At 44.8% G+C, this 11,732-nt stretch overlaps 1 protein-coding gene across 1 annotated transcript; it reads left to right on the top strand.

The window, feature by feature from the left end:
• Nucleotides 1-10,972: 10,972 nt before the first annotated feature.
• Nucleotides 10,973-11,386, top strand: LOC308283039 (histone H3.2-like; the record flags this gene model as incomplete). Its single annotated transcript, XM_080723424.1, has 1 exon — nucleotides 10,973-11,386. One exon carries the CDS (start codon nucleotides 10,973-10,975, stop codon nucleotides 11,384-11,386), a length of 414 nt encoding a protein of 137 aa, XP_080579550.1.
• Between the last annotated feature and the right edge of the window lie 346 nt (nucleotides 11,387-11,732).

The following is an 11,732-nucleotide window of genomic DNA, read 5'->3' as shown; positions in this document are numbered from 1 at the left end:
ATATAACTTTAATAATTCTCGTGGGCGAATCCAGGTGTGACAGAACACTCTCAATGGAGCTATTGTAGTCCAGCCTGAGGATGCAGTAGCCTAGACTCCGAACCTCTTCAGGCGATAAAAGCAATATAGTTGCAAATTCTTTATCCTCACGTGCGTTGTGTCCCACTTGAGCTCCTCTTTATTGTGTACTTCAAGGAACTTGTGTACTTCAAGGAACTTTAAATCCCTGCTCCCTCAAGCAAGGAGATGAGGATTAGATTTGAGTCTGGAGGAATCAAGCAAGTTAGACTGATTGTAGTCTGAGCATTTCAGGCAAAAAAGTGCGCGATTCCATCAAAATACTGCACAAACTGGCCGGACTATAGTAACATTGTGTCACATATGAGGAAATGGCATATTCGGGACAACCTTGGTAGTAGGCTAATAAGGCTATGCTTTATTCAAGCCAAACGAGACACTCTATTTGGTGCTTTATGATCCCACAGGGAATGCTACAATTTGTCAATCAGTGTCATCACCGATAAACAAACTTTTACTGCACTGTTTTTACAGTACAGTAAAAGTACAGACAGTACAGTACAGACAGTACAGTTCAGTGATAAAAGGTCAAGGTCACAAGCTTATTTAGAATAATTTGACCTTAGAATTGTAGTAAGCTATTTTGGTGTCATATACTGTATCTGAAGGCTAGTGAAGTCACTGATCTACAAGATGTACACACAATTCGTAACACAAGAATTTTGCCTATACTGTGTAATACTGTGTAGAGGAATAATTCTAGAATCAGTATCGGGATTTAAAGGGATATTCCATTAAAAAAAACTCTGCCTTGCATGGGTCTGCCTCCCCAGGCTCAGGGCCTCTCCCCACACACACCCATTGTAACTTCAAACTCCATTATATTTTTTTCTGGTGACTCATACTACCCTCCTAATACATGAGCAGGCCATGTTTTTTTTCGATACAATTTTTCATTTATTTGTAATAATTTTAATTTTTCAAATTTTCCCAAAGAATTATTAAAAATAAATGAAATGGGTTATTGAGAAAACACGGCCTGCTCACGTATTAGGAGGGTAGTATGAGTCACCAGAAAAAAATAGTGTGTGTTTTTAATGAAGTTTGAAGTTACAATGGGTGTGTATGTGGAGAGGCCCTGAGCCTGGGGGGAAAGATAACATTTACATCAAATATATAAATATTAAAAACTGTTCAGGGTGTTCATAAAAGCCTGATTAGATGATAAAGTGACCAAAATGATCTGTAGGCTTGAACTTAATTAGCATTTTTACCCAAGGGTAAAAATGGTGCCTGGGTGCCTGCCTACTCCTGTATGTCGGAGTTAACTTAAACTCATATGTACTGTACATGATGTCATGGTCATGATGTGGTCATGTGATACTGTATATAGGAGCTACGCTGATCAGCATACATGACTGTGCAGAGCTGCTACCAGTGGTGCTTTGGGGTTTTCTTTTCAGGGCGGACGGTCATTTATTGACGTCACATGCACGAGCGCCTTTAGATGTGTGCGTGCTAACTAAAAGTTTGCTTTGAACAAATCTCATCTATCACAGTAATGGAGCCAGGTAGCCTGAGACACGCACAATGCACATACAGTCACCGCTGGAAACCTACAGTAGGTGTTAAAGTAGCCTATCCATATGAATAGGGGGGTATGTGCAAGCCCACCACTCACTGCCTGCCTGGTAAACCTGTTATGCGAATAGCCATTTGATTACCATGGTCATCACTTGTATAGCTACACATTTTTAAAGTGACAGTTTAAGTACTTTCTAATACCTCTAGAGTGACAGTTTAAATTAAACATTGGCCAAATTGACAAATATTATGCAGAAATTGTGAAAATAGCCAATCTACATCCTCGTGAGCATGTAGATCTGCTATTATTATTAATTTAGGGGGTTGTGTCCTGAAAAGGTTGAGAACCACTGCATTAATCCATTTAGGCCTGGGGCCGATTATAAAAATGCCTTTTAAATCCGGCCAAGATTTTCATTAAGAAAACAAATGCAATTCATTAATAAAAAATAGAAACATGTAAGAACCACAAAATGTACAGTCAATTGGATGAGTGGTTTGTAAAATATACATAGCCTCCTTGGAGTGAGCTAAAATGTTGGCAAACTTGGAAAATGGACATTAATATAAACGTGATTTTTTGGGACGTTTTGATTAATTATTACACAAAATAACAATACAACAATTGCAATATCTGGTTAAATTTGTATAATTAAGAAACATTGTCTGTATGTTATGCAAATCATGTTGCAGGCCCATGGTGTGGCAAACCCCCAACATGGTAGACCCCTGAACAGTGTTTATGCCAAGTTTAGTGTGGATTGGAGCAACGGTGTGCCTGTGGCAGCCAGGGGCCCCTGGGAGCCACATTGGGCCCCTTGTGTTGCTATTATAATGGCCGACCCCTGAACGGTGTTTGTTCAATCAAGTTTATTGTGGATCGGAGCAATGGTATGCCTGTGGCAGCCAGGGGCCCCTGGGGGCCACATTGGGCCCCTTGTGTTGCTATTATAATGGCCGACCCCTGAACGGTGTTTGTGCAATCAAGTTTAGTGCGGATCGGAGCAACGGTGTGCCTGTGTCAGCCAGGGGCACCCGGGGGCCACATTGGGCCCCTTGTGTTGCTATTATAATGGTAGACCCCTGAACGGTGTTTGTGCCAAGTTTAGTGTGGATCGGAGCAACGGTATGCCTGTGGCAGCCAGGGGCCCCTGGGGGCCACGTGGGGCCTGTGGTGTTGCTATTATAATGGCAGACCCCCAGAACGGTGTTTGTACAATCAAGTTTAGTGTGGATCAGAGCAACGGTGTGCCTGTGGCAGCCAGGGGCCCCTGGGGGCCACATGGGGCCCTTGGTGTTGCTATTATAATGGCCGACCCCTGAACGGTGTGTGTGCCAAGTTTAGTGTGGATCGGAGCAACGGTGTGCTTATGGCAGCCAGGGGCCCCTGGGGGCCACATGGGGCCTGTGGTGTTGCTATTATAATGGCAGACCCCTGAAGAGTGTTTATGACTAACGTTATTCACCCAAAATGCTATGTCATTGAAATGTTCATAAAAACATGTATGTGCATTAACAGGACTCTGACACCCAGCCAATCAGGTGCTTCAAAACATACACTGTGTGTGAATATTCATGAGCTTGTGTATGAACATGCAGTAGCATTACACAACCTATGGGGGCGCTGTTCAGACACAAAAAAGTCGGGTGTATGTGTATTAACAGGACATAAAAAAAAAAAGGTGGATTTGGGCTCTCTAGACCAATAGAAACACTTCTGCTATTTCAGAATTGTCCATGAATTAGCAGGACACCAGTCCTGTCCTGCTAATCCAAAATGTCCTGTTAGTGTGGTGTGTATTCAGGCCAATTGTCCCGTTAAACCACATTTACCAACACACACACACACACACACACACACACACACACACACACACACACACACACACACTGTGTTCTACTGTACTGTACTGTATAGACTATACCGAGCCAACCCACTGGTGACTCTGAATAGCAGGATTAGTTTCCAAAAGTAAATGACAACTTATGAGCATTAATCACCATGGTTTATTGGCATTCTCATCTGAGAGGATAAACTGTTATGCCTAAGGTCGTATTTATAGTTCGATAAAAGAATATACTCTGTATCGACAATGTGGGTGGCTCTTAAAAGAGCCTTTAGGTTGTTGGTAGATCAGATCATAATCATTAACCTCCAAAGCCGTACAGATTGCGTCCCCACTGGCCAGACGGCCACGACATGGCGCGACCTCACCCTTTAGGGCGAGGTCGCCCTAAGGCATCTTACTAGTTTTATATTTATTGTAGTAAATATTTTTACTGGGAAAAATGCCAATTTATAGTAAGATATGGCAATGATGATCAGATCTGCCATACCAGGATTATCATATTTTGAGAAGTAGCCTATGTGTGTTCTCTTATAAAACCACATCAAATAAATCATTAGCATTTTGGAATGTAATGTCTAATCATCTAGGCTATATGTTAACCATGCGAAAGAATGTGGTCTCATTTGCATGCAAACACAATCACAATCAAACAACACTCAATGTCAAGCAGAACAATTAAAATATCTGATTACCCTTTATTATATCGTCCCTACGTTCAATGGTCTAGTGAACTGCACCTCTAAATGACGTGAACTAGAATATGATGCTTTTATCTATACAAAATAAAGGGTAGACCCTACTATATATATATTATAATGTTTCTTCCCAACTCTCCTCCTGCTCTGTGGGTGGTACGTGGTAGCTTTAATTCACTGCATTATTTAAAACTAGCCCTTACCCGTTCAAAGATATGAGCTCCAAAATGATGTGCAGTGTGTGGGTTATGGGATGTGCACTGTGCATACAGTATATGAGGGATGGAAAGTAACTTTAACTGGTGCTTGCATGATAATATGTAGGAGCATCAATGTAAGAAATACCCGTTTCGTTGATATGAGCTCCGAAATGATGTGCAGTGTGTGGGTTATGGGGTGTGCACTGTGCACACAGTATATGAGGGATGGAAAGTAACTTTCTGGTGCTTACATGATAATATGTAGGAGCATCAATGTAAGAAATACCTGTTTCGTTTAAAGGCTACAGAGATACTGTGTACCGATCTACATGACAACATCTGAAAGAGGGCCAGCCAGCCAACCCCCCCCCCCACACACACACACACACACGCACGCACACAGAGCTGGTTAAACATGTTGCCCCATGCTAGATGCAGAATAGATGTGCCTCATGCTAGATGCAGAATAGATAGTAGTTACACCATAAAAATGCTAATATACAGCATATGATTTGTGAAAGTGACAAACGGGCTTCACAGTTATGTCAGGTGTGTTCATACATGGTGATGCGATTTCAGATCAATTGCTCCAGCCACTGAGGAGAAACGCTGTGACAGACAGACAGACACTCACTCAGACATTCGCAAAATTATAGTGTAGATAGTTTAAATATAGTCTACACACCTTCATCGCATATAGCGGATAATAGCTCTTTATATAGCAGATGGGTGGCTCCGTTCTCGGGGTTATGGTTTTGACAACGACGGGCCAGCTGGATGTCTTTGGGCATGATGGTCACCCTCTTGGCGTGGATGGCGCACAGATTGGTGTCTTCAAACAGACCGACCAGATAAGCCTCAGCAGACTCCTGCAGAGCCATGACGGCGGAGCTCTGGAAGCGCAGGTCGGTCTTGAAGTCCTGGGCGATCTCCCACCAGGTGCTGGAAGGGCAGCTTGCGGATCAGCAGCTCGGTGGATTTCTGGTAGCGACGGATCTCACTCAGAGCCATGTGGTACGGGACCGGGTAAAATGAGCCCCCATCCAAAATTCGTACCGGTGAGGCTTCTTCACTCCACCGGTCGCCAGCGCGCTCTTACGAGCCGCCTTTGTGGGGGCTTTTCCGCCGTGGACTTGCGAGCCGTCTGCTTGGTTGGTTTTGGCCATATGGCTGCTTCTGACGCAGTTGAGTTTAAGATTGATAGAACAAGAACAGTGCACACTGCTGCATTTTTAGTCGCTAAAATGCATAGGCTATATATAGTAAAGAAATGATGTCTTGTTAGATGGATAACCATTACAAGACATGGGCTTACTTTATTTAGACTAGTCTACAAATACCTTATGCGTATGCGAATTCAACTCGCATCAGACACAACAATTTATGGAAATAGGGGATTACCCAAAATAGAGACAGTGAGTGGCTCTTAAAAGAGCCTTTGTGGGGTTTGTCAAACTGAATGGGGAAGATTTACTCAGTGCAGAAGGTGTCTTTGGCTAGGTCGATGGGTTCTGCGCGATCTCTCTTTTTTCCACTGCGTCGCACAATCACGACACCAGAAGACGCCAGATATTGCAGGGTGATAGAAACAAGGAGGTGTTGTTGGGCGTTAAGCTGGGTATCCTTGGCAATACCCTTAACCCTCTTGACAAACGCCTTGATCCGATCCCAGTTCATGCGCTCATGCTTGCCCAGTAAGGCCATGAGGATTGCCTTCATTTCGTCTGAGCTCCACGGCCCAGGCAGTGCTGGCTGTTCCGGCTGTGCCGACTGAGGCGGCTGTGGCGGCTTTGGCTGCTTGGGCGGCTGCCCTGATGTATCAGCTCCGGTCGGGTTTTCTTCTTCCATTCTGATAGACAGTCAAGTGCAGTATGAGGATGATAAAGAAGTGGAGCAGGTTCTTTATCCATGATCTGAGGACGTAAGGGAGGACAGGCCCCAGCCACTTAAGGGGCTGGACTTCATGAGAACCATATAGACTCAACCCAGTATAGCAGTGTTCTACAAAATAATTAGACAGTTGTGTTGGGGCATGATGGTCACCCTCTTGGCGTGGATGGCGCACAGATTGGTGTCTTCAAACAGACCGACCAGATAAGCCTCAGCAGACTCCTGCAGAGCCATGACGGCGGAGCTCTGGAAGCGCAGGTCGGTCTTGAAGTCCTGGGCGATCTCCCACCAGGTGCTGGAAGGGCAGCTTGCGGATCAGCAGCTCGGTGGATTTCTGGTAGCGACGGATCTCACTCAGAGCCATGTGGTACGGGACCGGGTAAAATGAGCCCCCATCCAAAATTCGTACCGGTGAGGCTTCTTCACTCCACCGGTCGCCAGCGCGCTCTTACGAGCCGCCTTTGTGGGGGCTTTTCCGCCGTGGACTTGCGAGCCGTCTGCTTGGTTGGTTTTGGCCATATGGCTGCTTCTGACGCAGTTGAGTTTAAGATTGATAGAACAAGAACAGTGCACACTGCTGCATTTTTAGTCGCTAAAATGCATAGGCTATATATAGTAAAGAAATGATGTCTTGTTAGATGGATAACCATTACAAGACATGGGCTTACTTTATTTAGACTAGTCTACAAATACCTTATGCCAGGGGTTTTCAAAGTGGGTGACGGGGCACCCTGGGGTGCCGCGACGGCAGTCCAGGGGTGCCGCGGGATCATTTGATAATATTTGGAATTTATTTGCACACTTGAACAAATATTTAGTATCATTTTAAAATTGAAGTACAAAGTTATTATCAGTCAGTTCTAACAAAAATGGCTGTTATCTCAACGTTTTCCTCGCAACATGATCGCTAAAATATCTGTCGTGCAGAAACCTTGTATCTCTAATTTTCAAATGTGTACGTCTTTTGCCCTGCTTCATCATACAAGACAGTCGCACAAAAACTAGTGAAAACAGCTGATCTGCTGTTTTCACTAGTTTAGTACATTTTATAGATGATAAATACAAAACGAACGCTTTTGGACATACAAGGTTTCCACACGACAACGACGATATGCTATAAATATAAGGTGCTGGGAGTGAAAATTATAAGGTAGGGGTGCCTCGGATTAAAAACATATTTATGGGGTGACCTGAGACAAAAAAGTTTGGGAACCCCTGCCTTATGCGTATGCGAATTCAACTCGCATCAGACACAACAATTTATGGAAATAGGGGATTACCCAAAATAGAGACAGTGAGTGGCTCTTAAAAGAGCCTTTGTGGGGTTTGTCAAACTGAATGGGGAAGATTTGCTCAGTGCAGAAGGTGTCTTTGGCTAGGTCGATGGGTTCTGCGCGATCTCTCTTTTTTCCACTGCGTCGCACAATCACGACACCAGAAGACGCCAGATATTGCAGGGTGATAGAAACAAGGAGGTGTTGTTGGGCGTTAAGCTGGGTATCCTTGGCAATACCCTTAACCCTCTTGACAAACGCCTTGATCCGACCCCAGTTCATGCGCTCATGCTTGCCCAGTAAGGCCATGAGGATTGCCTTCATTTCGTCTGAGCTCCACGGCCCAGGCAGTGCTGGCTGTTCCGGCTGTGCCGACTGAGGCGGCTGTGGCGGCTTTGGCTGCTTGGGCGGCTGCCCTGATGTATCAGCTCCGGTCGGGTTTTCTTCTTCCATTCTGATAGACAGTCAAGTGCAGTATGAGGATGATAAAGAAGTGGAGCAGGTTCTTTATCCATGATCTGAGGACGTAAGGGAGGACAGGCCCCAGCCACTTAAGGGGCTGGACTTCATGAGAACCATATAGACTCAACCCAGTATAGCAGTGTTCTACAAAATAATTAGACAGTTGTGTTGGGGCATGATGGTCACCCTCTTGGCGTGGATGGCGCACAGATTGGTGTCTTCAAACAGACCGACCAGATAAGCCTCAGCAGACTCCTGCAGAGCCATGACGGCGGAGCTCTGGAAGCGCAGGTCGGTCTTGAAGTCCTGGGCGATCTCCCACCAGGTGCTGGAAGGGCAGCTTGCGGATCAGCAGCTCGGTGGATTTCTGGTAGCGACGGATCTCACTCAGAGCCATGTGGTACGGGACCGGGTAAAATGAGCCCCCATCCAAAATTCGTACCGGTGAGGCTTCTTCACTCCACCGGTCGCCAGCGCGCTCTTACGAGCCGCCTTTGTGGGGGCTTTTCCGCCGTGGACTTGCGAGCCGTCTGCTTGGTTGGTTTTGACCATATGGCTGCTTCTGACGCAGTTGAGTTTAAGATTGATAGAACAAGAACAGTGCACACTGCTGCATTTTTAGTCGCTAAAATGCATAGGCTATATATAGTAAAGAAATGATGTCTTGTTAGATGGATAACCATTACAAGACATGAGCTTACTTTATTTAGACTAGTCTACAAATACCTTATGCCAGGGGTTTTCAAAGTGGGTTACGGGGCACCCTGGGGTGCCGCGACGGCAGTCCAGGGGTGCCGCGGGATCATTTGATAATATTTGGAATTTATTTGCACACTTGAACAAATATTTAGTATCATTTTAAAATTGAAGTACAAAGTTATTATCAGTCAGTTCTAACAAAAATGGCTGTTATCTCAACGTTTTCCTCGCAACATGATCGCTAAAATATCTGTCGTGCAGAAACCTTGTATCTCTAATTTTCAAATGTGTACGTCTTTTGCCCTGCTTCATCATACAAGACAGTCGCACAAAAACTAGTGAAAACAGCTGATCTGCTGTTTTCACTAGTTTAGTACATTTTATAGATGATAAATACAAAACGAACGCTTTTGGACATACAAGGTTTCCACACGACAACGACGATATGCTATAAATATAAGGTGCTGGGAGTGAAAATTATAAGGTAGGGGTGCCTCGGATTAAAAACATATTTATGGGGTGACCTGAGACAAAAAAGTTTGGGAACCCCTGCCTTATGCGTATGCGAATTCAACTCGCATCAGACACAACAATTTATGGAAATAGGGGATTACCCAAAATAGAGACAGTGAGTGGCTCTTAAAAGAGCCTTTGTGGGGTTTGTCAAACTGAATGGGGAAGATTTACTCAGTGCAGAAGGTGTCTTTGGCTAGGTCGATGGGTTCTGCGCGATCTCTCTTTTTTCCACTGCGTCGCACAATCACGACACCAGAAGACGCCAGATATTGCAGGGTGATAGAAACAAGGAGGTGTTGTTGGGCGTTAAGCTGGGTATCCTTGGCAATACCCTTAACCCTCTTGACAAACGCCTTGATCCGACCCCAGTTCATGCGCTCATGCTTGCCCAGTAAGGCCATGAGGATTGCCTTCATTTCGTCTGAGCTCCACGGCCCAGGCAGTGCTGGCTGTTCCGGCTGTGCCGACTGAGGCGGCTGTGGCGGCTTTGGCTGCTTGGGCGGCTGCCCTGATGTATCAGCTCCGGTCGGGTTTTCTTCTTCCATTCTGATAGACAGTCAAGTGCAGTATGAGGATGATAAAGAAGTGGAGCAGGTTCTTTATCCATGATCTGAGGACGTAAGGGAGGACAGGCCCCAGCCACTTAAGGGGCTGGACTTCATGAGAACCATATAGACTCAACCCAGTATAGCAGTGTTCTACAAAATAATTAGACAGTTGTGTTTTTTCCCCAAGGAAAACCATATAAAACACAGGCAAATAATATTATTTAAGTCAAAGCAACACGTTAAACTGATAGCAGACTAGTTTAACGTCAGAATAAAATTATGTGGAGTCCTAGGGACACCTGTGTTTTGTTTTGGGACGTTTAGACCTTGCTACATGGAGATGTGTTGACCAGCTTTCCTCTGTCATTTGTCTTTTAAAATAGTTAAAACTTAACATAACCTGAATATTCACTGCATGGTAAGGTGAGATGTCTGACAATGTAATTCAAGTAAAACAAGACAAATGTGTTAAAGTGTTTTGTTTTAAAGTCATCATGTTCCAGTGTCTGCAAGCACAGCTGGTCTGTATGGCTTGTTAACTGACTATTGTTGTGTGTGTGTGTGTGTGTGTGTGTGTGTGTGTGTGTGTGTGTGTGTGTGTGGGTGTGTGTGTGTGTGTGTGTGTGTGTGTGTGTGTGTGTGTGTGTGTGTGTGTGCGTGCGTGCGTGCGTGCGTGCGTGTGTGTGTGTGTGTGTGTTTCTTTAAAATTAGCATATTGTCATTTTTAAGCAATGTGCCTTATGATAATGAAAGCTGATACTTATTTGGAGGCTGAAACACATTCGTGGTAAATTATAATATAAAGAAGATATGCCTTTTCAGTCAACAATACTTTATAACAGCTTTATACGAGATTGTAGCCTATTCATTGACATATAAACATAATACATTGTCCATGATATATTTGGACATATCAATTGGACAAGTGTAAATGATTTAAGACGAGATATGCATACATATTCTTTATACAACAAATCAAGTGTTATTGTCACTCAAGTAGAAATGTTTATTTCTTGTCATATCATCTCATATGACAAAGCCTTTTCAGTTTGCTGGAAAGTGGAAACTAGTAGTGTTCCCCGCCAATCGGTAGCAAGTGACTTATGGTACCTCCCTAAAGAAGGAGGTTCTTGACCACTGACCAATCACAGAATGACGGCGTCTTGCAGACACTCATAAAAAGCTGCAGTCGGCGCCGTTCTTGCATTCAACACACAAACATTGTTAGAAGAAGCCATGGCAAGAACCAAGCAGTCAGACCGCTCGCAAATCCACCGGCGGCAAAGTGCCCAGAAGCAGCTCGCCACCAAGGCAGCTCGTAAGAGCGCGCCGGCAACCGATGGAGTGAAGAAGTCTCAGCGTTATCGCCCTGGTACAGTGGCTCTGAGGGAGATCCGTCGCTACCAGAAATCCACCGAGCTGCTGATCCGCAAGCTGCCCTTCCAGCGCCTGGTGAGGGAGATCGCCCAGGACTTCAAGACCGACCTGCGCTTCCAGAGCTCCGCCGTCATGGCTCTGCAGGAGTCGGCCGAGGCTTATCTGGTCGGTCTGTTTGAAGACACCAACCTGTGCGCCATCCACGCTAAGAGGGTGACCATCATGCCTAAAGACATCCAGCTGGCCCGTCGTATCCGTGGAGAACGTGCTTAAATCTTTTGTCATCTGTAACAACCCTAAAACGGCTCTTTTAAGAGCCACCCACTTAATTTTCAAAGGGCTATTTTCCACTATGTAATTAAGATGTGTGTGTGTGTGTGTGTGTAAATCATACTGCATATGAAACCCATTATGTGTTTGATGTAAGGATGATGACTAATTGAATTACAAATACATTCCAAAATGCTAATGCCACCGGTTGTGGGATTGATGTGTTTACCTTGTGTCACACCAGATCCTGAGCCGTGGGTACAAGAATTCAATTTGGGCCCCCCTATGAATGTTCTGCATAGAGAGGAGGGGGCTTTGGCAAGGCTGCCACACCTTGGGTGCTAGTAAT

Source organism: Nannobrachium achirus, assembly GCF_963921795.1.
Source record: "Nannobrachium achirus genome assembly, chromosome: 4".
NCBI lineage: Eukaryota > Metazoa > Chordata > Actinopteri > Myctophiformes > Myctophidae > Nannobrachium > Nannobrachium achirus.
Note: the sequence above shows the minus strand (reverse complement) of the source record. Positions and strands in the feature narration are given on the sequence as shown.